The sequence below is a fragment of the Drosophila virilis genome, chromosome X (genome assembly GCF_030788295.1).
Source record: "Drosophila virilis strain 15010-1051.87 chromosome X, Dvir_AGI_RSII-ME, whole genome shotgun sequence".
NCBI classification, from domain to species: Eukaryota; Metazoa; Arthropoda; class Insecta; order Diptera; family Drosophilidae; genus Drosophila; species Drosophila virilis.
The window spans coordinates 19,973,333-20,000,989 of NC_091543.1; the positions used below are offsets into that span (position 1 = coordinate 19,973,333).

At 38.8% G+C, this 27,657-nt stretch overlaps 1 protein-coding gene across 2 annotated transcripts in view; it reads right to left on the reverse strand.

Annotated features, from left to right (window-relative positions):
- Positions 1-27,657, reverse strand: part of Graf (GTPase regulator associated with FAK) — a 60,329-nt gene that overhangs the window by 4,778 nt on the left and 27,894 nt on the right. The window contains exons 2-9 of one of the 2 annotated variants that reach the window (XM_002055632.4): positions 12,147-12,304; positions 11,906-12,079; positions 2,472-2,687; positions 2,315-2,386; positions 2,195-2,246; positions 934-1,220; positions 530-860; positions 361-466 (exon numbers count right to left, since the gene is read on the reverse strand). In XM_002055632.4, coding sequence (XP_002055668.1) covers positions 361-466; positions 530-860; positions 934-1,220; positions 2,195-2,246; positions 2,315-2,386; positions 2,472-2,687; positions 11,906-12,079; positions 12,147-12,304 — 1,396 coding nt within the window. Of the gene's footprint in view, positions 1-360; positions 467-529; positions 861-933; positions 1,248-2,194; positions 2,247-2,314; positions 2,387-2,471; positions 2,688-11,905; positions 12,080-12,146; positions 12,305-27,657 lie in introns of both variants that reach the window. The other variant, XM_015171228.3, reaches the window with a different exon arrangement.

The following is a 27,657-nucleotide window of genomic DNA, read 5'->3' on the forward strand; positions in this document are numbered from 1 at the left end:
AAACGCATAGAAGAAGGCATGAGCCAAGAGCAAGAATGTTTCATATAATAGGCGAAACATCTTGTTAGATACGAAAATATGGTAAATAGATAAGCAGACACGGGTTTTCGTCTTTCACTGATGAGTCACTCGTTAGAAGACTCAACTGAAAATAGGCAAAAATAGAAGGAACTAAGGTTCGACCTAATATCTCGATTCATGTATGGGAAAAACTGGACTCACAAGCCAAATCTAAAGAGTCGAACCCGTGGAATCAGAACCATTTTCTTTCGAAATGACCCTCGTATACAAATAACATTTGTATCGCCAATAGAAACAAGTTCCTTCTCTAATGTTATATCTAAATGATGTTTTACTCACTCAGTCAAATGCCTGATGACCATGTCCAGCATTTCAAAGTTTGGCTGCGGCAGTTTGTAGACCAATTTGTGCACCTCGTTGACGCGTTGATTGAGGCTCTCTTTCTCTGTGAGCGGTAGGAGAGACGGGCATGAATAGGGAACAAGGTCTATAAAGTTTGAACTCTTACTGGCTGCCTCGATAAAGCCGCTGTGATAGTGATAGGTCATGAGGGGCTCGTTCAGATTGCGCAGATACATTTTCAGGGCGCTGGCAATGGTGTTGCTCTCCATGAGATCACGATATTTGTCATCGGTGAATACATCATCCGTTTCCTTGCGCTCCATGCCGAGGGAGAGCAGTTTGTTGATTTTAGTGCCAACGCCGCTCTTTCTATAAATGCCCTCATCCTCGAGACCACGGCCCTCCAGAACTTGAATACACCGACGCACGAATATAAAGCCAGTCTCGTCCAATTGATAGGCCTCGCTGGCCTTCATTTTGCCGGGCACCAGATATGTCTGCAACAAGCGATTGAGATTGTTTGAATGATTGATGAGTGCTGTATTGGGGGTGGGGATTGGTTATGCTTACCGGCTCCGTGCCATCCATGGCGCTCAACCAGGAGCGATGGTCCTTTTCGCTTAGCGCCTGAAATGTGTAAACAATGCCCGGCTTCTCCTTGAATGTTAGATCGAAGCAGAACCTCTTCTCAAACTCGGAGGCCCGACGCTGGCACGAGAACAGTGTCAGCTTCTCGTCCTCACGCGCCTCGGGTCGCGTAAAGCTGTGATTCATCTGATTGAACTGGAGCATTGTGAATTCGCGCTTTTGCTTCTTGAATGTGCAATAGTATTTCGTCCATGTTGCTTTAAAGGGCTCTAAAAGTGAGATTTTCAGAAGGGAACCTAAGAATCGTTTGCAGTTTGCAGATTGTAGTTGACAGGCAGTTGATATCAGTGTGTGGTTGTGGTTGATTGATTGATTGATTGATTGGTTGATTGGTTGGGTGGGTGTTGGTTGTTTGGTTGGTTTGTTTGGTGGATTTTTGGTTTGCAGAGTCACAATTACAGTTGATACCAAAAGCACACGGATTAGAGATCACAGAATTTCCCAAATACAAAGAGGATTTTTTTGGTAAAAAAAAAATGTTTGGGGGTAGAAAATAAATAGAAAACAAAAATACACACAATAAGAGTAGACCCATAAATTAAATTGGCATGGTGTTAGTGCAAAAAACGGGTTGTTGTTAATATTTCGAAAATAAATAGATCGTTAATGGGCCGATTCGATAGTTTTCGATAGACGGGTAAACAGGGAGGAGCAAAACATTTATCGTTAGATCGAATTAAGCAACAAGCATAAGACAACATTTAACATTTAAATGACTCACAGCTAATGTCATTGGCAATGAGTGGGCAGGATTAAAATAAATGCTTCTGTTTCCCCCAAGGCTAACAAGCAGTTTAACATGTTGATAAATTCACTTGCGACAATTAGTTTGACAAGCAGTTTGCTTTGTATATAACAATGCAGTAGAATTTCAATTAAAATCGTTTTTTTTTTTTTATCAGTTATTTCCTCAATGCTCCTGTTTATCAAACCGTATTTAAACTTTCTGTTAGCTAACATGAGCTTCATTTGATCTCTGCAAATACGTTCAAGCCCTTTCGTGGTTCTTGATAATGATATAATGCTAGATGTGCCACACTTGACAGTCGCCATTCTGTTTGTTATGTGCATCAATATTGTTTTTAGCCGAATTGAATTGTAAATCAACTGGCATGCTGCCTCATTGCGAATGACTTAGTCTTTTGCGTATATTTTGTGTGATTGTCACAGTAAAAAAACTCACTTTTTTCCATCAAAAACAAATAACCGCGTTTGGTGAAAATCTCTTCGGACTTCTGTGAATGAAAAGGACAAATTAAAGCTTTTCTAACATTTTGACAATGTATTCTATGCCATGACTTACCGTACGCTTTTCCATGTACTTGGTCTTTAGTTCGGTGACCTTTTCGCGAGCTTCCTCAAAATTTTCGCGAGTCTGTGAAGAAATGTACACAAAAAAAAAAAAAAAAAAATAATAATTTAAAACAATTATTTTGCAATTTGGGTATAGATGGAGTTACCTTTTGGACTTTGTGCCTCAGATCCTGCAGATAGTCGCGATGGTCTTCGGCTTGCTCGTGGGCGGTGTGATAGAACACCAGCCAGCCGGATATGAAGGCCAGCAGTATTTCGACGAATTCAAATTTGATGCGTTCCTGCACTTCCTGGATGCGCAGTACATAGCTGAGCGACTCCTGAATGTATTCGCGCTCATGCATGCCCAAACTGGCATCGGCCTGACGAACGCGATGATGTTGAAGGCGCAGAAGAAGAAGGGTGCAAATGGATATTCGTTGGTATTAAAATACTCATGGAGTTATTTAAATATAAATATTATATATACGATAATATGTATGCTCAAATGCTACAAATATAGTTGACCAGAGAGACAATTGGAAGTGTTGCACTCTGACCTTTCCGGCCGGCATTTACGTCTGTTTATGGCTGCATAGGTGTGTGTGTAGGTGTCATTGTGTGTCTGTGTGTAGGTGTTTTAATTACGTCTACGCCCACACACACACATAAGTTGGCCAAACTTTTCACTTGCCCAAATTGAAACGACAACAAGCATACACAATGACCCCTCCCGCCAAAATTGCCAACGCATTTGCACGCAACAAATGACATTTAGCATTTCGCAGCTTCCTTATGTACACATAAGTATATACATACAATTACGTAGTAGTGTGTGTGTGTGTGTGTGTGTTTATGCAGATTGGATTTCAAGTTCAATTGAACTTTGATATTTTATACTGCTGGCCAAGCATAAATGCAATCGCTGTGCACACAATTTCGTAGAAAACATCTGACGTTTGCAAAATCTCTAGAACCCACGCAAAATGTCATTTGACAGTTTTTGACCTTTATGGAATGCGGAATAAGAATTGATATTTTACATGCGACATGACACAAAAACCAACGACAGATTTATTCGGAAATAACTAGCCAAGATCCGGCATTATTTCAATGGAGCCCTCTCTTGACGTTTCAGCCTAGAGTATTCGAATTGTATCAGCAAATATTTAGAATATGTTAGGGTAATCTTGATTTATAGAACTACATATGTTCTATCGCCAGTATATTTAGATTTTATCATTAATGTAAACAGACTTGTCAGGTTTCACAGATCTAAAAATGGTTTAATAGAAGAATGCTTGTCATTATCAATAAAAATAAGAACTGCAGCGATTTCCGTGTATATAGTTTACAACAATTTGATTACATTTCCTCTAAATTGTGGAAGTGAATTAATATCAATACTTAAAAATTGAGATTTGTAACGAACGCTGTAATATGAGATAACATGCATGTTAACTGTAATATAAGATAACATGAATGTTAACTGGAACAGAAGATAATATGCAGATTAACCGTAACATAAGATAACATGCATATTAGCTGTAACACAAGATAACATGCATGTTAACTAACTGTAGTATAAGATAACATGCATGTTAACTAACTGTAATATAAGATAACATGCATGTTAATTGTAATATGAATATCATGACTCTCATGTTGTTCTAAATATCTCGGCTATCTCTTGGGCACAAGAACACTTCATTATTAATAAAACAGCAGCGAGTCAAAGAAAGGACAAAGTTGTTGTTAAGATTTGTAAGTTGAACGGAAAAAATGTTTCATGTTCTTTTTAAGCTACACTCAGTGGCACACAAACACCTGTTAGTGGCCACACACACCAACACACACACACACATACACTGGCAAGCTTGTCGCGCGCACAACAGCGTTTGATTAGGCGGTTGGGCTAGGTTTTTTTTTCTTTTTTGAATAATACTTTGCGACGCTTGCAGGATTAACGCAATTGCTGTTTAGCGAGGACACTTACCACAAATGCAAACTGCCGCCGCGCACTGCATTTTCTCAAATGAGTTTGAGCTCTTTGCTGCAAAGGCGCGACAGTTCTCTTAGCGTCACTTTTGCGTAAGTTCAATCAAAATATGAATAATTTGAAAATTCGTAATTAAATGACCAAAGCGTGGACTTTAGTTTAACTAAAAAATAGGCAAAGCCAAGGTCTACGCCTTTGAGAGCTTGTTTGTGTTTCGCGAGAGCTGCGAATATTTTTTCTTTTTTTATGGAATTTTTTTTCAGCACGCTTTTAGGCGGCCACACAAAAACTTTATATGTTGAACGCACTTCCTTGTTTTGCATTTATTTATTTGTTGACGTTCTCTTTGAAATATATTCACATTTATATGGTTTGTCTATTTCTTATCAATTTTTGGTCAATTTCAAGTGAGTAGTTTTTTGGACATTAGTTTTGGCTGGACTGATTGGCGCTGCGCGGCTGCTGCTGCTGCGTGTCGATTTAATTTAGTTTTTAGTTGTTTTTTTCCACGCACTCCTGCCGCACACACACACACACACACACACACACACACACACACACACACACACACACACACACACACACACACACACACACACACACACGCACAATCACGCACTCATTCGGTGGAAGCTGAGCGTGCGGCGCGCACACGAAAATGCTGCGCGAATTTCGTTGCTCTCGTTGTTGTTGTAGCCGCTGCTGAGTATTTCGCATTGGATTGCCAAAAAAATCGGCCACAACGTAACGAGAAGAAGAACAACAACAACAACAACAGCTCGTCCACAACACCAGCAGCTCCAGCTCCAGCTCCAGCTCCATGACCAGCAGCAGCTGTGCTTTCCTGTGCGTGGGAGAGCGCCTGCGCTTTTCCTAGCCTCCTTTGGACCCAGCTGAGCAGTTTTTTTTTTTTTTTTTTTTACAAATAACAGGGTATATGCGCTTTTTTGCTCATTTCGAAGTTAAGTTTTGCAATATTGCCATGTCTAGCCTTCCAGGTTAAGTTTGTGAATCATTTAACATCCACAAATCTAGATATTGTTTTTGAAAAGATTCCGTTTAAGCTTAAAATGTTAATAGTTTAGCCGCCTTGAGGTCTAGGCTTTGGACTGAATATTACAGAAGAAGTTGGCTTTCTCTTTTGTTTTTGAATTAGTTTCAGTTAATTTATAGTTATTCTTTAATAAACTTATGTATTTCTGTATGTTATTAGTTTTGTATACAAAAATTTATTAAAATTAAGTGAACCCTCGAAAATATTTAGTATAAATAAAAAAGAATTATTAAGATAGGTTCCTCTTAAAGTTTGACTACGGAATATTGAAACGCTATAGTTAAAAGTCTCACGAAAGGTAAACGAAATTAAATGATGTTGCATATAAGATGCTTTTTCTTTAAATGCGGTTCGGTTCAGGTTTAGGTTCGGTTTGGATTCGGGTCAAGATTCTAAATCTAAGTAAATCTAACTCATCTGCATGGATAATTAATGCAATCTAGTCGGCAGAGTGGAAACCTCATATAACAAATATGAGGAAACAATTTTGCACTTGTGTTGCACTTAATAAAGTGGCAAATTACATGCTGCAGCCAGAGTGTGGCAAGTCTTGATGCTGTTGCCGCAAGTCTTAGTAACTGCAACAAACGACATTTAAGGGTCGTTTGTGTCAACAATAACAAACACACAAGCGCACACACACACACACACACACACACACAGGGCACCAGCTGCACACACTCAATGTAGCATACTTTTGAGCAGAATGTGCTGAGCGCGACCTCGCTCTCGCCCTCCCTCTCTTTCTCTTGCTCTCTCTCTCTCTCTCCCTTGTGGAAAGCACACGAAAGCTCTGGCAAAATAGACTGCTGTCTACTTATCGATTTCATTTATTTTCAAATGTATCGATATATCGATTACACAAAATTTTAAGAAAACTTTCAACTTTTGTGCAGTTATTAACTTTGTATGAAAATACAAATCAGATGCATCAATAACTAAGCGATTTTTTTAGATATTGGCTTATATTAATATACAACTTTATCACTTTCCTCGATTTACACAATTCTGATTTAAAAATATATCGATAGGTGGCTCAAGCACCGCAATTAATTCACGTTTTGTGCTTGAAAGCTTTGCTGTCTTGGAATGTCAGCTTTATATATATATACGTTTGCCTCTTGGCCATGTATATGTATTGTATGTACGTGAATTGGAAACAACCCGCAACCTCCCCCTCAACAGAAGCGCATCGCTTTGGCATTTTTGCGTGGGCCAAAAATATTTTTGTTACTGTCTGAACTTTTCGCCCACATTTGGCGGCCGGCAAACGTGGTTGTAACTAAATATAGATGATAGCTGCTATTGTGCCTGCAGATACAGATACAGATACAGATACAGATACGGATAAAAATACACAGTTACAGCTATAGATACAGATACGCAAGCTGTATCCTGGCTGCAGACTTGCTGTTGTTGTTGTTGTTTTCGTGTGTGTTAAAATTAGCCGGTGTCCAACGCGAATGTGCGCCAATCCTGACATTTACGAGTGGCTGCTGCGTGGGCAGCCCCCGAAAGGTGGCCCTAAAGCAAATGCGAAAGCTTTTCTTATTTTTTTTTCAACAATTTCCTTTCATTTTGCCCTGCTGCCAAAACGGAAATTCACCAGAGAAAATGTTCGCAAGCCGGCGCACAGATGCTTGCACCTGCAGCAGCAGCTTAAGAAAATGCTATTCCAGTTGGCAGACGACCCACACAACCACCCAATAATCGACCCCACCCCAACCCCCCATTGAGAGCCGGGCAACGGCACCGGCGCTGGCACCGGCACCGGGCAACCCAAGACGCATTTTCGCACCCTTCTGTTCTGACAATCTAACAAAAGCCGGGCAGCCCACGAAAAACTGCACGAGTAAAATTTGATAAGGAACAGACAACATTCACATCTCGTTCACATTCATTTCTGTGCGAGACGACGCATTACCTTAACGAGCGGGCGGGCGGCAGGCGGATGTCGGAAAAACCTGGGGGGGGGGGGGGGGGGGGGGGGTTGTCAAAGAAACATAAAGTACAGTTACTTAAAGACAGTCCAGATGAAAAGCTAAATAAAGCATTTGCTAGAAATCTATCAGGCAAATTAATACTATTTTCCAAAGATAGGTTTAGGTTTAGAGAAAAACTGATGCAGGAGCAGAATTTGATGGCAATAGTTATGAGAGATTGATTTGACCAAAGTTCTTGTAGAGGAGTCTTCACTGTATTGGCATTTCTAAGCACTTGGAATAAAATAAAAGAAAAACAACAGGATTATGAGAGCCACTGATCCCAATTCGGAGTTAAACTTTTCCAGTTGTAATTTATCGGCTGAATTCGACAAACTTGGCAATGAAAACATTCCATTAAGTTTTTTGTTTCTTTTCTTTCAATTAATTCCACTAGAAAGGTTCTTTAATATATTTGATTTGTTCAATATAATATTGTATAGCATTGTATTTCAGAGAGAAAATATTGTTTTTTTTTAGGAACTCAAATAAAGTACAATTTTTAAGGGATTAAATTTGACCGACTTTATGTAGTTTGTTTGCCTAAAGTCTATTTAAGTTTCTGCCTGCCTCTCTGTTTTGCCCCAAGTAATTGCTATATTATGAATATATACGTTTTTATATTTTTAAATTTCATATTTTTTATATTTTAAAGTGTAAGAAAAATATTGTGTATAAAGAGAGTCGCAGACTTGTCTTTCTATAACAAAATCAACATATTTACAGTAGTTTAATAAACAATTTGGAAACCAAAAAGTATCGGCAATTCTTCTATAGCCAGAAGCGAATACATGTTTAAGGCCAAAAGCCCAAAGCGCATAACTTTCTAAGCCCTTGTAGCTGTAGCTGGGCTCAGTCAGTAGCCCATAATAGGCTTTACGTGCTAAACCCTTCTGGGAGACGCTGGAAAAGCGCATTAGCAAACTTTAGAGCGTAAAAATGTTTGAACGGAAAAACACAAAAATAATGGAAGGAAAGCAGAAAATATCATAGCATAAAGGGAAAATAATGAGTGGCAGACAGAGAGAGAGAGAGAGAGAGAGAGAGGGAGAGAGAGGGCGATGCCTTTGGCGGGTAGAGATTGCGGATGAGGGAAGTGTGTGTGTGTTGGGGGGGGGTAGATGGTGTAAAGTGTTGCAACAATGACAACGAAGCGTGACTGATAACAAATTGTGGTGCTTATGCAGAACAGTCCGACGGCCAAGCGGCCGGCATAGAAACTGTCGCAAGGCTGCCCAAGGGTGGGCAGGGGGTGCCAGGATATGGAAACAGGTACATATCAGACGGCGCTGGCCAGCTTAGTGGAGGCCGCATGAAAGCGGGCTACGTGACACGCATGCCAAGCATAGAAAATCAATATGACAGCCGCCGCACATTGCAGCACACAGAGCTACAGCAAATATCTCCTTCCACCACCATGTCCAGGTCACAAATCCATCGGCAACTGGAAGCACAGTTCCAGTTTGGAACAAATGCCGGCAATTGGGCAGCCGGAAAGACCATTGATTGATTTCAGTTGCCGGCCTAACCCCTTTTTTTTCTCAAGCGGTTCCAGCCATTTGGGGCTAACCATGCCCAGCGACCAGCTTGTGGGGGGCAACGCGAATCGGCCGGTCAGTCAATTAATGTTGTGGGCATTAATGATAAGGTAAATTGTAACCTTGTAACTTTAATGGGATTACAAAAAAAAAAATAAAAAAGTTTATTTATTGATTTGCATTAAATTGCAACTAATTTAACACTACGAAGTGTAATGGGAGGAGCTCATGAGCACAGAGAGCAGGATAACTTTTAATTGTTAACTCATGTCCTCCATGGTCACTTAATTTGCTTAATCTCTTGGGCAGGCAATCGAGAAGAATTTAAAAGCTTAAACAGCCTCCCTTAAAGTGTCATGAAAGCAGCTGATTAACAACGGTAGCTAGTTATTATTGCTAGAGTATGTACTATAGTCCTCCATGGTAACTTTAAATGATTAGCCTGCTAAGGCCCAAGGGAGAGGCAGCAGTAGCTGCAAAATGAAAGATACCTGATGTGTATATACTATTCTGAAAGATAAATGTCCTGTTTGGTGACTCTCTAGCTCCTAAAAGCCAAGAGATTTGCTCAAAAGAAACAGAATTCCAATATCGATTATTATCGATTGCTTGGTAACGGAACAGGTAATCGATTTTCGTAAGCAAACTCAATCTGGGCGGTGACCAGGAGAAGCTACATTTCAAAGCTCTAGCTCTAATAGGCTCTGAGATCAACTCGTTTATGTGTACGGACAGACAGGCAGACAGATCGACTCGGATATTGATGCCTGCCAAGTATATACCTTATGGGATTGTAGATGCTTCTTTTTGCCTGTTACATACATTTGTAGAAAACCATAATACCATCTTTAGCCCTTATCAATATGCAGCTCTTTGGCAACGTGAGCCGTTTAATTCGATAGTTTAGTGTCCTCCATGGTCACGTTATTTGCATAGCCAAAACGGCCAATTTAATTAGAGATGCATACTTGTGGTAAATAGTAAATTCTAATGAATGATAGGCTATTAATAAGTCTCCACATCCATATATTAGCTTAGCTACATTTCATTAATGAGTATGCTGCACAGAAAATCGACCCAGTTCCGTTTGCATCTGGCTAGTCTTTCCAAGAACGCGTGCCAATTGCAGAGCAATTACATTAATATGCAATTAAGCGCTGTCGATGCCGATGGCTCATCCCAGCGTCAATGCCGTCGCTGCATGTGGCATCATGGAATTGGCTAGGTTGGGGATGAATGCATCATTAGTTTACGAAGCACACCAGAGGCCAGCAGCAGCCAGCAGGCAGGCAGCCTGTTTACATTGGCCGCTTTTCGAGAGGAGCAAACATTTAACTGTGTTTACTTTGAAAAGTTCAAAAGCATTGCACGAGTGGACCAGATGATCCACAAATTGGACTTGTGACCGACCACACAGCACGTTCCAGTTTATTGACCCCCTCAAAAAAAAAAAAGAAGAAGGTGTTCGTGGGTCAACAGACATTCGATTGGTCAATGACTTTTTCGGTAGGTCCTCATTCACATTTAACTATTTCGTCAAATGCTTAATTTGAGAAAAGCTACTATCTAATTAATATAACTTATTGTTGCTCTCTGATTGTTTAGCTGGAATGTCTGTTACTTTATAAAAAGGTTAATTTAAAAGATGTTTTCATGGAAGAAAAATATTTAATGCAAATAGAATCGTGTATTTTTTTTTTAGAGTGTACATACTTTAAAATGCATTACCGGAAACGAGCTGGCCACAAAATGGCGGCTCGGTGCGCGCATGTCTGGCCGGGGCAATATGTAATAGTCAGTTTCAGCCAGGATCAGGATCAGGGGCAGGTCAGGGATGCGGACGTGGGCCATTTGTGGCCAAAAAGAAAATTCTGTTTTTTTTTTTTTTTTTTTTTTTGTTACTATTATTGTGCATGTAGCTGCTGTAGCAACCAAACGCCCACCCACACACACACACACACACACACACACACACACAGGGACACATTATGTGGTGTGCCAGTTAAAGTTGGCAGCCAAACCAACCGCAAAAGTCCAATCCACCCAGCCAGCAGAGCCCGCTAGAGGGCAGAGTAAATAGCAGCAGTAAATGCAACGATTGCATGCCACAATGTGTATACGAATTCGTAGACTATGTACAGTGAAGATTGCCTAAGGGAGCACAGCTGCTGGCTGGCTAAATTGAATGCGGCAAGTGCAAAAGCGAAATTAAAGCTCATATTTTTGGGCAGGTGTCAGGTGAATATTGATATAAAAAGCGCAAGCTTTTAGTGCAATATAATGATACTTCCCGTATTTGATTAGAGTCCTATCCGAATTGCAATTCGGAAAAGCCATAAAAGCTGGTTTATATTCGAGTGGGAAACAAAATCTTCAGATATAAGTTTTCTACCTACCATATTCTTCGGAGTCGGAATTCGGAATGGGGCTAAGCCCGAATACCTCAAGGCATATTTGGGTGTACCATTTTGTTTGACTATATTTGGAGTTCGATATATCGCAGTAATAATAGGAAGATTATAAAACTCAATAGCGTTTGTAGACTTCTAAAAAGATATCTATTAACTTATTCATATTATTGCGGTTTTAAGTTTGATTAGTGTTTCTTTTATGTTGTTTCTTTCGAGTAGCTACTGTACATTATATTGATGCAATTTGACGTAGGTCATGGAACTTTGCCACGTTTTTTTTTTTTTTGCTTTTTTTCTAATAAAACTCTTCTATATGCATTGTGCGAGTAGTGGAAATGCGACCAGACGAAAAACAACTGTTGGGACTCACAAGGGTTGGGGCATTGGGGTAGGTTTTAGGGTTGACTGGCAAGCGCCCGACGAGGGACACGCTAGGATCAAGTGCAGAGCCATGGCAGCTGGTTGGGTTTGGGTTAGATTTTTGGCACAACTTCAAGTTGCAATTTGGGCAAAAAGGAAAAGTTGAGCGCAATTTGATTCCACTTGTCTGCCGGCAGTTGTGAATAAATGAAATTGGGAAATTCAAGACCTGTGCCTGTACTCTGCCGTGCACTTACCTCTTGTATCGTGTTCTCTGGCTTTTTGGTTGACATATTTAGGAAGCGCTCCTGCGACTGACAGAACTTCTCTGTCTTCTTGTCAAATTTCTTTTTGTTCTCCTTGACACCGCCAATTTGTTTCTTGCGAAAGTCCTCCAGCGATTCAATGATATGCTTGTCCGCCAGAGTTAACTGCAACAGGCCAAATGGCAAAAAATTAACCAAATCCTTATATATGGCATTCAATATGTCAACCCACCATTTTCTCGCGCTCATCCTCGATGGTGCCAATGATCGCACCGAAGCGCTTTAAGCTCTCGCAGATGACGTTCTCGTCGTCAGTCTGTGCAGTGCCAATGCACTCGAAGTTGAAATCGTTTAGCAGAATGGCCAACTGTTTCATACGTGTGGAAAGTACTGCAAGAAAGTTAATAATATTTATGTAAAGCAAATTAGTAAAATTCTCTCTCTCTCTCTCTCTCTCGCTCTCTGGGCAAAACTATAAAAAGCATGCAACTTAAGACTAAAATATATTGTACGTTAAAGTTCATGCCCTTGTCAGATATTTTCGGCTTCAAAGGCACTTTTCAACTTCAAACGTATTTATAATTATGCTGGATGAGTTGGCATATTCGTAAGCGATCCATCTATTCGCATTCAAATTGGGTCGATAACTTCAGGTTAAATGTATATGGGGCAAAGATATATCAATTAATTTTTGCCATATGCAAATCGTATTATAGCATATTTTAAGTTAATTAAAAGACTTTGATTAGGCTTAGACGAACAGCACATATATATTATATATGGAATATCTATTTATTCATGTCAGACTTTGGGTCAACTTTTTTCATGTCTCTGTTCTAGCTGAATATTTGTAAAATAAAGCCAATGCCAACTGGCAACATTTAGCTTTTAGCTTTGCCCGCGTCAAGTCCTTTCAGCTACTTTTATTTTGATATAGCTTTGCTTATTATTTTCTTGTTTGGCACACATTAAAGTTTCTTTCACTATCCTCATTACACATATTCCTTGCCATTGTTTCCTACCCACTTTCACTTTCATTAATTAAGCATTGCTTTTCGCTCCGCTATTAGCTTATTGGCTGGCTGTATGTTCACTTTCTTTTTCACATATGTAATTTACAATATTCGCCAACCGATCATTCAGGATCTGCGGCATTATGCGATTATGCCTGTGTGTGACAATGGTCATTAAAACGTCACGATGTCTGTCGAGACGCCTTAAGCATGCATATAGAACGGCCAATCGGTCGGTTTGATGAACCTGGCTTGAGGTGTTGCTGGATATTTGCGATTTGAATGGCCAATTAAGCCCGCTGATAAGCCACACTAAACCATAAAGTCCGATGTCTGGCAATAAGCACACACATATTTATATGCATGGCTTATGGCCAGTTCGTATAGCCTGTCAGCTTTTGATGGGCATACAATTTTTAATAGCTTGTCTTTTGATTAAAAACCATAAAAAAAAAGTTTAATAAGCCATAAACCAAATGAGTGGGCCGTTCAGCTCAGAATAGCTGCTGTTTTTTCTTTTTCTACTGCGTCTTCTTCTCCTTCTTCTTCTTCTTCTTCTTTATCTCCTCTCTTATTTCTTTATTTTGTCGGCTGATAATTAAAAACTTCTAAACTTTCTTTGGTGCTTTCATACGAATTCATTTAGTTTCTGATTTGTAGGTGAAAGTTTTATTGTTCGGAACATTTACGAACCAAATCAAGTAAGGGGCTCTCTAATCGGGATTTCCCGACTAGGGGATACCCTGCACCCTCTTCTACCAACACCAAACTACTTTTCAAATTTGTTGTCTCTAGCTCTTAAATCTTACGAGATTTGCTTAAAGACTGCATTTCGATATAGATTTGTATCGATTGTTTCGAAATGGGGCGAGTTATCGATGATCGAAAACAAACTCGTACTGCCCCGGGCACTGGGAAGACCTACTCACTAAATTTTGGTCCAGCTCTTATAGGTTCTGAGATCGGTAGACGGACATGGTTAGATCGACTCGGCTATTGATGATGATCAAGAATATATATATATATGCGATCGCAGATGCTTCCTACTGCCTATTACATACGTACGCACAAATACATTATACCCTTTTTAACAATTTTTAATGGGTTCAGGGTATAAAAAATAATAAATAAAAATAAAAATATAAACATTTCTCGTTTGGGTCTCAGCCTAGCGAAACATTTTTCATGCATATTTATTAGGATTTTTATTATAAAAACGCTTATAAAATTATGAATCGTTTTCACATTTGTGATTCTTCGACTTTTGTTAGCGATTAGTCTAATTGTATATATATCGCATATAGAAGTGTACGAATGTAAGTATTACAGCTATTATCTAGTAGCTAGTATATTGAAGGTCATCGAAATATCAAACTAAAATAATGCATTTTATTGTTAACCGCAAAGACTAGCAAAACGAATAGCCGTCCCTATATATACAAATGCATTAAATATATATATTTATTTAATGTTTACTTTTTTTTTTGCTAGTTTCGTATCTCGTTAAAGATTGCGTGCAGTTAAGCGTTGGTATTGTTAAGAGACTACACACTCATATAGATATAGATGGAATTTGTTTTTAATTATTTGTCTGTTATAAACTTGTAGTTATCTATATATAGCCATACATAGGTTTCTTATTTATTAACCAATGCTTATAGCTTACAGGTTAAGGTTAAATTGAGTAATAATTAGATTTTAAATACCCCTTAATGTTCATAGCTATACATAACAAAGGTGGAAAGCTTCAATAGTTATCCTCGGCGAGCAAAATATTTAATACTTTTGTATACATTTCCCTTTTGCAGATATGTGACAATAGTAAAGCTCCCAATTTTGGAGCTGGATGAAAATATCTTGCAAAACAGAATATATTGCCGTACAAGAATCTACTTTTCCATCGATTGTTCCTATGACATCTATATGTTATAGTGGTTCGATCTGGCCCATTCTGACATATGTACAGAGAGAAAGTTTCAATACTAAAGTTCGCATAGAAACAAAGAGACGGACAGATGGATAGAGGGATATGGTTATAACAACTCGGCAGTTGATTCAGATTTACAATATATATACCTTATGGGTTCCGACACATATCATGGGTATACAAATTAGGAGCCCCAAATTATTCCTTCGAATAATATTTAAAAAATTTAAGATGAAAATGGAATTAAAACAATTGATTAAAATGTCTATTAAATAAGAAGAAAAGTTCGCCTGATAAGTATGAAAAAAATATGGTATATATAAGTACAAGCATTGGATACAGGGTATCTTCCACATGAGCACTCTTGCTTGTGTTGTCCTAAGTATTAAATATAGGGTATCTTTCACAATGTGCTCTCTTGTTCACGTTGTTATTTATTGCCACTTTTCAACGCGATTTTTTAGAATTTATTACAATCTATGTGAATACTAATGCGTTGATAACGATTTCCGATTTTTCCAAGTCAAAACAGTTTTATAATGCGTTAATTTGTTGTTTCACATGGCTATGCTAATTGCCAGCTGGTCGGAGTTTAATGATCTCCATCGTTCAGTTTATAAGCATGTAAATGCTGTGTGCTGCTCTAACTATTAGTTCAAGGTATTAAAAATTGTGTCAATAGCGGCAATAAACTCATAAATATCGATTCAGAAGTTTCTGTGATGTATTAAAATTAATTCGTTTGAAATCAGGCAGAGCCTTCGAATATTAATTATATGCCTTTGGTAATATAATTCCAAGCAGGACTACAGACTTAAGCTAAATTATCCTTCTTATTGGGGCAGATCGGATTTGAAGACCTAGCTTCTGGCAGCGAATATCAATTAATGTCTCCCCCATTGGATTTGCCTTCATCGACCTGGACACGCATGAACTTCAGCGCCAAGAGAGACTTTTTAACATTTAAATGGGTCAGGCACGTACACATACGGCTAACTCCGAGTCAAAATCCAGATTTTAGCATACGCAGCATCCCAAACGCAGAACCAACCGAGTCTATATACATATCTACATATGTATACACACATAAATACACAACAATAACAAGAAGTGGGCAACAAACGATTCTTTGGCAAGTCAAAAAGAAGAAAAAATGAATGTGAGAGTACGACGAAAAAATACCCTACAAGACTATATGGTTTTGAGAAATATTTATCGATGTGTGGCGCATGGGGGAACTACTTTTTTATACTCTATACACATACATATTTAGGCAGCGTTTGCCTTTCTAGACCCGATTTATGTGTATTGAGTAATTTAATAAGATAAATAAGGGCAAAGGTATAAGATATGTATATCCATATGTATATACATCTGATATACTAAGCCCGCGTGTTCAGTTATATTGAAAGAAAGTTTATATCTAATTTATAACTAAACAGGTAGCATATAGAAATGATAATATAGTCATCCATTAGTTGTGTACTCAGCATACCCGGCGTACATCTTGTCACAGAGTATAATGGCTGTAAAGAACTCGTCGAAGAAAGCAGCCACTGCCTTTGGCTCTGCCTCAGCCCTCGCGTCTCTCAGTTTTAGCAATTGCGCAGGCGCAGCGCTGCGGCAGAGTCTGTGGCAGAGGCGTTGGCGACGTTGTTGTCTTTTGTTATACCCTAGAAGCGTACTATGTTCATATTCGATCTCATAATAAATATATATATATATATTATTGATCAGCAAAGTTTTTCAATCTAAAAGCTATTAACATTTCCCTTTACATATGTTCGTATTGTTGTTGTTGGCCCGATCGAACTTCTATATCATATAAAGGTTGAGATTTAAGTTTTTATTTGTTCTCAAATAGTGCTTTCTTGACCAAACTTGTCATTTACGAGCTATGCCGTGTCTTTCTTGGCCATACATATGTCTGCAAGGGTATTCAATATTCGGCGTGCCGCAGCTAACTCCTCTTTCCTGTTTTTATGTTTGTTTTTTGTTTTGGCATGGTACAAATCTTTCGACATGGTTAAGGTCATTTCTCTTATTTTGGCCTACATTAACATTATGCACATATTTTTGGTTCGGGGGGGATTTACTCGTTATTTTTACTGTACGCTTCTTCTTGAACCCACAACAACAACAAAAACAACAAGAATCACTGAAAGAGTAGCTTAATTCGTTTATGGATGTTTTATGACATCAGCGGCCAGCGGTGCCGATCGTGGCTAAGCTGCATCGCTGGCCAAGTTCTGTGGCTCGGGCGCGGCTCTTGATTAATTGCATAATTTCAGTTTAAATTACACGAAAAATTCATAAAGCAAAATTATTAATTTCAGCGCACGCCCAACGAGTAAATGCAATTTTCTTCTTCCATTTTTATGCATGCATTTTTTATTGCTCGTTTCATTAATTTCAGCGTATTTATCACACACACACACACACACACACACACACATACACAGAGAGAGAAAAAGTTAGTCAATCCAGAGAGCTGGAAATAAATCATTGCGGATTTCTTTCTGGCTAGCATTACAATACATTTAATTATACATTTGAATCGATTGAGCAATCGTTGATAAAGCGCTGCCACGCAATTATTATCGCTGTGTTTATCAACATTTAATCGCCGTGTCACTTAACCGCAATTTTGTTTACATAACCAACCGATTAACCAATACATTAACCCATACATATCGACTTGTATTTCTAATGGCAAAATGTTGCTCATTATTAGTTGCATTTAGATGAAAAAACAGCTCTAAAGAATCAATCCTAATTTAGCATTTGCTTTTAGTAAATAAGTCTTTAGCTATTCAAATTTCAGAATTGTTAAGAGATATAATTAATTAAAAAAAAATACAAGTCTTTCTACAAATGAAGCACAACTAATGAAAGCTTCTCGATCATAGCTCTGCCAGATGACAATAAAAAATAATAATGTTGAACGATGACTAATGATTCGGAGCATGGAGCGTGGATATACGATGATCCATCCAAACTAGGCCAAAGTGGGTTATGTCAGACGTTTACAAAGAGAACAAGTCAATGCACTGGCTAAGCTTTGAGTTCTACGTCTCGAAAAAGCATCTAAAAACAGTCCTCAACAAATGCAAATTGTCTACAATGTAAATTCCAGACATTATTGCGCTTTGCATGCAAATTGCAAATGTGGCGAGTTTCCCCGGTAGACATTGATGTTTCCAGTTTTAGTGCCAAGCAACAGACGTAGTTAAAAAGTCATAGTTATAAAAAAAAAAAAAAAAACTGAAACCCTGCACAATAGCAACAATATCCCAACGAACGACGAACAAAGTAGCTAATGAAACATTTTCGCTCTTTCTTCTGATTATCGCGGCTGAAGTTGTTTACTTAATATAAGATAGTAACTTGTTATATTAATAAAGTAATATTTGTGTCAATTTAGGCGAGTACTACACAGCTTTCCGAGTCTAAATTGAAGTTAAAGTCAATTTAAGCCACCCCCTGTCTGTTTTTTTCTTGCATTTTGCACCCTTCGCTGCATTTATTGTGTCTTATGCGCACTTTGTTTATTTCTTGATTTGCAATGCTTATTAGTTTTTTTTTTCGTGTATTTTACACACTGCGCTCAATTGGGTATAAGGGTATAAATTGTATTGTTAATAACTAGAATAATACAAGATACTTATGCCAGGCATTTGGTTATTGCCAGTAATTTGGCATGCAATCGCGTTGCTTTAGCTCTTAGCATGACGCAGTGCATGACTTGTCATTGAGCTCGTCTGTGCGTTATTTCAAGCATCAAATTTTTGCCAGACCCGATTACAGAGTATCTCCTAATTCAGCACCTTTGAATAGAGCATTCTTGATATTGTTTTGCTGTTTGCGGCTGCTTAACGCATCGCTGCATCGCGTCGTCGCCGTCGTCGTCGTCGTTGTCGCTGTCGTCTGATAAACCGTTAGCTCGACTCTGGCTCTTTGCTCTGCTCAGTGTCGCTGCCGCTGACGTTGCTGCTGCTGCTGCTGCTGCTGCTCCCTCTCCGACACTTTGCGTAGTCATTGCGAAAGTGCAGCCGCCCTCGGGCTGGGTCCAACTTTCTGCAACGCCAGCCGAGACCAACCGTCAACCGTCAACCGTCATTGTCATTTGTCAAACGCCACGCGGCGTTTTATGGAATGCACATATACACGTACGCACACACACACACACACACACGCACACACACACATATACACACACACACAGATACAGACATGCACGCAGCAACAACTGCAAGCACATACAAAAAGTAAAATAAGAGAGCGTACCTTAAAAAATATAGCAGCAATAAAAAAAAAAAAAACGAGAAATAACAACAACTTTAGCGGTACCTTAATGCAAAAAGGGGCGTTGCCGCACTGCCAAAGTGATTATGAAAAATGCACAACACGCGCAACGAGCTGTACGCAGCATCAACAACAACAACAATATGAAACAAGCTTAAGCCCTGAATGAACACACAGAGAGAGAGAGAGAGAGAGAGAGAAAGAGAGAGAGGGAGAGAGAGAGAGGGAGAGAGAGAGAGAAAAAGGCACTGTGCAAACCAGGCGAACCAGCAAAAATCCTTTTGATCGATCTGCACGCTTTGGCCCAAGTCAATTCGCATTGGCCAACATATTATTCAAAATGATGCGAATTGATGATGCGCACATAAATAAAACCATTAACGAACAGAATAAATACGAAATCCTTTCGATTTGGGTAGCAGACTAAAATCATCTCTGTTGCCTGAACATACAATATAATATAAAAACCAAATTATTTAAATATATAAATATGTACTTACATAATTAACTCCATGACTTAAGTTAACTTGTTATATAATACATATACATCGTAAATGCTGTGTTTGATGAAAATATATATGTTGGAAAACGGAATATTTTGCCATATAAAAACATACTTTTCGACCCTTGGCAGCTACATAATGTTTATGATATAGATGTGCGATATTGATAGGGTTTTGCATATATATAGGGAACTCAGTTTTACAGCTGAATAGACAAAGAAGTTTTCCATACAAGAATATACTTTTCGATCGATCGTTCCTGATTAAGAAAAAGCTACGTTATTTTAAAACAGATTTCCATGTTTATAGAGCATAGAGTATTTCATGAGTTTCAAAAATTTTCAAACTATGGATCGCATTAAATGAATCCAATTTCACTAAATTTGCTAATTTTGCAATATGAATACAGTTACACAGGCATAGGCATTATGGTGAAAATTATTCTAAGCACACGACTTGATTGAACAAAGACAAAAATGAAACAACAACAACCTACACTCTCGAGTTTCAAGACAACAAGAGTGACAAAAACAACAACAGAAAATAAAAAAAAAAAATAAAAAAAAAAACAATTGTAAAGTTTCATTGAACTTCTGTTTGAGATATTTTGCTTGAATGTTTCGGTCAAACCAAACGAAGACTATCTTTAGATTCCGTTTGCCGGCAAAGCATGTGAGTGTGTGTGTGCGTGTGTGTGTGCGTGTGTAAATCACAAGTGCACAACATGTCAAAATAATAAACGAAAATAACTTGTCACTTCTTGGCGCAGAGTGAAAGAGCGACAGTTAAGACAGTTTAGACAAATGGACAGATGGACGTATTGGGCTAGCGCATAGCAGGGGCTAGGGGGTACAACAAATGGGCGGCCGGAGCGAGGGGGAATGGGCGGGGGGGGGGGAGATGAATGTTCATATGTCATTGCTCCCGGTATTATTAAATGGACACTGTGACTGTCTATCTGTGTGTGTGTGTGTGTGTTGTCATTCGGCGCTTGTCAAATTGTAGCCCAGATTTGATTTTTATTTGTTTGTTTTTTATTTTCCAGTTTGACTGAGTGCGTGTGCATGTGTGTGCGTGTGTGTGCGTGCGTGTGTGTGTGTGTGCGTGCGCGCATTTGATTGACGCGTGTAAATTGACACCAAAAATTAGATGGAATTCAATTTCTGGTACCAACTGCCCACTGCTGGCATTCAAGTCGGATGCCCACTTGTTTGCCACTTGTCTAATCGTTTTTATCATCAAAATTTTATAATTCTGTTTCCCTTTTCTTTTCGATAATTATCATTAGAAAAGAGCTAGCGAATCAACGGTTATTTTGTAATCTACTTACATTAGCGGTAATTTTTTGGGTTCATCAGACAATGTGCTCCCCACATACATACATACGTGTGTGTGTGTGTGTGTGTGTGTGTGTGTGTGTGTGTGTGTAATAGTGTAGCCAAATTTAATGAACTTTTCATTTTGTTGCAGCGCTTTTGCAGCCCATTTTGTTGTTGTTGCTGTTGTTGCTGTTGTTTCTTTTATTTTTAAGAACTTTTAATTGGATTTACCTATTAAGCGTCAAGCGCCGCGCAGCCCGCGCACTCAATTGATGAAAATTGTTAAGCTCTGCTCTAATTGGTTTCGGCTACCTCCATTCCATTTTAGGCCAAACCGCGATATTAACTGGATGGGCTGCGACGCGGGGCGGTGCTGCTGATGCGGAGGCATAGCTAATTAGGCGTAATTAAGTACGGCACAATGTTGCGGCCCACAAAACCTCTCTGCCTCTCGCAGCACAAGAACTTGCAGCAAGCGCACAAAGGCCAAGCCGAAAAAAAAAAAACAAAAAAAAAAAAAAAGCAAAGAGCGAATTCTGCAGTTGAGGATCTAATTGAAAGATAGAGACAAAGTGCAGCTAAATTTAAAATTAGCTATTAAAAGAGCACGCGAAAAATGCAACTGGGATGAGTCATACAGCCAGCTCCCTCTTCCCAGAACTATAGACATTTGATCTCAAAGAGATTTTGCAGTAGTCGAAGAATCCAGACTTAATGGGACTGGTTTTTTTTTTTGCAGTTGGAAACAGCAACAGGAGAGTATATTTTCATAACATATACGGATCGCTAGGGATTGAAACAACTAATGCATAAGACATTCGATCCGCCAGGAACCACAGCTAAATCTTCGATTCTACTACGATTAACTGTCTCTCTAATCCGGTGCTATTTCATTCGCAAGTAAGAAGGCAAGCGAATCTATGAACTCGCTAAATTGCTAGCTTTAAAAAAAATCTGTTTCAAGACATTCAAATGCAGACATACATATATTTATTGTTGTTATTTATCATAGCATGGCGATTTGCTAATGGAAAATATATAGTAGCTAACAGCTCTAGACACATGCAATTTTAATAACAAATTAAAAAACAACAATTTACGAAACTCTTGTTGCAGGGCCCAATGCACGGGCAACAATTTTCACTTTCTTTTAGCTGATTGCATAAAAGTGGCACAATTTTTTTTTAATTGCCCTTTCCAAGTACAAACAAAGACACACACCCACACACACACACACACACACACACACACACACACACACACACACACACTTGCATAACTACATATGTATATAAGTGTGTTCTGGCATTTATCTATAGATGTGTTCGATGGGGCGTATACATGTTATTTATTGGTTCCGGATAAATACATTGCACGACTTGGCGGCTACTTAATTTTTGTAATTGCCCTGCACTGTCAATGACGCCAGCAGCAATGGTAGCAGCAGTAGAGACAGCAGCAGCAGTAGAGGCAGAGCTGCCCACGGGCCTAAAAGGTTGGCTGGTTGATCCACTTTCTGTTCCGTTTCATTGTTGTTGTTGATTTGGAAGAGTGTTTGCAGTCAACAGACGACGGCGTCTCATCATCAGTGTCAGACTTAGCGACAGTCAAGAGTGACACACAAGTGAAGCAGAGTGAAAGAGACAGAGAGAGAGAAAGAGAGAGAGGCAGGGAGAGTGCAAGAGAAGTCATCCAGTGCTGTCACTTGGTTGTCAACGGCAGACAGCAGCAGCCACTGCGCCTAGTCTGCCCCCTTATACATAGGCTAATATAGGGCATTACAATATTTCTGCTATGTTTGTAGCCATTTAGGCAGTACTCACAGCCATTAAATTAAATCACAAGAGAAAGAGAGAGAGAGAGAGAGAGAGAGAGAGGTCTTTTATAAGCTCTATAATTCTCAACTGATTCAAGCGAAAACGAAGTTCAGCTGTTTCGATTATAATACATAGTTTCGATAATAGCTGCAAATAATAGCACTGTCGATATATTTTGTGAATTATCAATCCAAAAGAATTTAAATGTAATAAAAGAAAAATATATATATTGGATAAGATATATTATGCCTTTTAAAAATGTATATAAAAATAGTTTTAAAAAAAGTATTTTCTTGTTAAGTTAAAATTCAATTAAAAACAGTCGATTATGAGCAAACAATCGATTGTGGCAACCGTCAAGCAAGAGTTGCCAAGCTCTACAAGAAGGCACAAAAATGTTTAAAATGAATATTAATTCGTGATACTTATGATCTAATGTAATTTATATACAAATTTGAGTATTTTGACAAACTACTCAAATGATTCATAGCTGAACAAGGAAAGCAGCGCGGCGATAACCGATAACATTTGTGTTTCTTAAATATTTGAACAGTGCATTTTTTTTTGCGAATTTTATTGTTTATGCATTGTAAGAGCATTCACGGTTCAGTGTGATGTACGATGCATGGTCGGACAGTCGGAAAATAGCTTTCTAGTTGTTATTAGCTTTTGAACTACGAGCATTGTGTATTGTGTAGTATATTATTGCCTGTTTCCGTTATGAGGTGCTCCGAACCTGGAGGTTGAAGGTGTAGGCAGAAGGCAAAAGAAGGCAGCCGCCAGTCGCAAGAGACGATGACAGAAAATAAAACTACAGAAATTAAATATATATATGTATATATATATATAAATATATAAACAGCACACACCAAGTTGATTGGGGGCAGACGTCGATGACGTTGACTTGACGATGATGATGTGGATGTGGATGTAGATGTGGATGTGGATGTGGGTGAGAATGAATGTGGTTGTTGGTGACGCTGTGAACTGCACTTCTATGTGAATATGTCTATATTGTATTATATTTTGCGAGCACTTAGACAGTTGGGCGTAGGTCGAGCACACCTCTCTTTACTGTTGTCTTTTCCATACTCAGCTCAATTAAAATGTGTCATCTATGGTGGGGGTTTGTCAGGCCATGTGCAATAAAACTGATGACAATTATGGCATCTAATGGAGTGCGGATTAGGTCATGCATGGCAAAATGTGGCCAACGACTCTAACGGAGTGTGTTGCCAACAAGCAACAACTGTTGCTGCTGCTGCTGCTGCTGCTGCTTCTGCTGCCAATGACCCGAACCGTTCAATGAACGTACGCAACAACAACATAATATGCGGCAGCCATTGACATTGTGAGAGCCGACGCATTGCGTAAAAGATACAAAACTGCAACTGCGACTGCGAAATCCAAACGACGCCTCGAGGCTGTGTTTTCATTTTCAGGCGAATGTCAAAGCCACAGCCGCGACAGCCCCACCCAACACCCAACATTCGACATTCAACACTAGCTAAACTACATCCCAAGCCGACACCGTGCCCCCCCCCACGCGCCATGCAACCATTGAAGCGGCCAGCGCCGACATCCCCCTCCCTCCCCACCCCTACAAGTCACCCCTCTCACGCTAATGTATTGGCGAACAAAATGCGCCAATGTGGAAAATCGTTTTTGATTACATGCTGATAAAACGCAGCGGCTTTGTGGGCGCGTTTTGAGGGGGGAGGGGCCGTTGTTGTCAAAACTGGGCATGGCACTTTACTGAATACACCCGCGGGCACTCATATTCATCTTTGTGTGCAACTTGTTGTTGCTCTATATAAAAACCATGTTGTTTTTAAAGCTGACTCCAGTAACCTTGCATAAGACAGAATAATTGAACTAAATAAGCGAGATATAGCATATATTCTCCTAAAGATTTAATATTCCTGCATATATCTTATCGCAGTTGTATATGAAAATATATAGAGCCTGACATGTTAAATAAAGTGTTTTTAACTGTCTGTTAATTATAAAAAAAGTCTATCACAGAGATAATAAAAAAGATTATTACTCTTTTTAATTAAAATAGTCATATAATATTTAAAAACAATTATATTTAAAAACAATAGGGCTATACTATATAAAAAATTACAAGCCAATATTTTTAATACAATCAGTTGTTTTTAGCTTTTTCAACATAGCTTCAATATTGCATTGCTCTTAACACTCTCTCTCTTTCTCTCTCTGCCCGTCTCCTGTCTCTGTCTCTCGCAATGCGCCTAAAAATCGCCGGTAAAAGTGAAACTTAAAAACAAACAATTTCAATAGAAAAACTGAACAAACAACAACCATAAAAATTGTCAACGCTTCTAAGCGCCCCAAACAATTAAAAGTGAAAATATTACACACGAGCTTTTGGCCAGTTTTTGTTCGTCTCTAATTTGAATATTAAACAAAGGGCAGCAGCAAAAATGCAACAAAAAAAAAAAAAACAACAAAAAAACAAACTAAGAAAAGTTCAAATAGAAACAAATATATAAAATATGAAAAAAAAAAAAAGTAAAAGTGCGCTTGTGGGCAGTGCACGACGAGCAGATGCCCTGACAACCCAAACGGGGAAAGGTATCCGAAAAGTGAGATCTTCTAGATCTTTATATACTATACGCAAACATACACACTAAATTTGGTGTCTCTAGCTGCCAAACTCCCCGAGCTATGCTAAAAACCCTTTTGTCAAAATCGATATTTATCGATTTATTATGAAAGGGGCCCCAGCTACTTGACCGGATAGACTAAGTTCGCTTATTACATCAAGCATACATATAAGTAAAAGGCCGGAGTTAACACTAACCTGTTAATTAACATTTGTCCAACTACGTTCTATCGCTTATCGATAGATAGATCGATATACATAGAGATGTGCAGTCGTCTGTTATCAACATTTTATTATTATAAATCTTACATACACACTACCACTTGATGTTGAATTTAGCTTTATCTGGCTGTCCCAAACACTGGCCATGCACCAGTATACCCTATTAGTGACCCGTTTTCAACAGCGGTGCTGGGTATCAAAATATGCGAGCCGCATAAAATGAACTTGCGCTTTTTATTCGCCCATTGGCTTTCTCGACAGCGACTCGCCGTTGGCTACATTGCCGGTTCGTGCGGCACTTTGACATTTGCACACATGACCGACACCGCACTGAACCGTGTGCAGCCCCTTCCCCCCTGTCCGGGGCCTGGTCCGACCCCGCCCGGCGGCACCTCTGTCCATAGCCGAACTCGGCCAAGCCGACTAGACGGCTGATCGCCCCTCTTAACGCCCCTTGCATTCATATTTTGTTACACGCATCTTGCAGATACTTTTGTATCTTTTGTATTTTTCTTGCCGCCGTTTCTTCTACATCATCATTGCTGCTTCTGCTGCTGCTTCTTCTTCGTTATCGCTTGACTATTTCACTTGGCAATTAGTCGGCCATTTTCATTCATAATTGCCACATGACACGCATAAGTAGCTGCCTCAAATGGCGTTGCGTTCCATCTCCCAACTCCCGTCTCTTGTCGCCCATCTCCGATCTCCCCATCATCGCCAATCTGCAATTCAACTCAGTTCATCTCATCTGCACCTCATCATCATGGAGGACGCCACCGCTAAACCTCATTATGATCATTAGCACAGCTCTAATGCCATCAGTCGGTCCGTCTGTCTGTCTGTCGGCCGTCCAGCCTGTCATTCGGTTGATTCAACTGTTTTGAATGTATCTGTAGCTATGCACATGTATCTGTATTTGTATTTGTATCTATGTAGCTGCATTCTAGCCTCTTGTCATGGGTTTTATAACATTATAAGGAAATAGTTGCCCAGTTGTGAAGATATTGTCTTAAAATCAGCATAGATTCGTCGGATCGAGCGTCTATAAGATATAGCTGGCATAGCAACGATCGGTCAAGGGTTAAGTTATTATTCTTGATCTTCACTATTCTCTTTGTTCATCTACAAATCTAACTACACCTACTACTAGGTTTTAATAATAAACTTTTAGTTTAAAGAGAATCTAAGCCATATCACCGCAAGAGTATTAAGCTTCGGCTTGCCGTAGCTAGCGTTTTGCCTTCTTGCTTTTGTTTAATTTTCTTATATTGTGGTTTTTGTCTTGTTATTATTTGTATTCGATTTGTTGTTGTTGTTATTGTTGTTGCTTATTATCATAATTATTTCGATTGCATTTGGTGTGCTCATTTTAACAAATTGATTTTTCTATTGTTTTTTTTTTTTTTTTTGTTTTGTTTTGTTATTTTGTGTAATTTAGTTTGTTTTTCGTTTTTAATTCTTTGTTTCTGCGGCCTTTGGCGATCGTGGCGCAAAGTGTCGAAAGAACGAACAAATAGAAGCCAAGGTCTACGGCTCAATTAGAGCATAATCATGTCAAAAAGGAACTAGCCAAGTCAACTGGAAAGGGACAAACGTTGAATACCCTTTCCCAAAAGTAACTGGCTTTATATGTCCGATAAAGGAACACATTTCTCCAAATGAGTATTCCACAAATTGCAATTTAGCAGAGTTATAATATTACGATTAAAATTTGCTTTAAATAAAATATTTAGGATACAAATAGGGAAATTAGGTATTTGAATATATAAAAAATAATTGGAATTTGTGCCGCTAAGCGAATGTTTTTTTTTGTATTGCCAAAATTAATGAATCAGTTTATATTGGTTAATTACTTTAGTTTTCAGATAAATACATAAATAAAGATTAATGATTAATTTAATGACTGACTGAACAAACCACAATATTATATCTTATTTTTAGTTTTCTGTCCGATTTGTAATTGGATTAACATTGAATAGAAAATTCAAGTAAAACTCTAGCGACAATT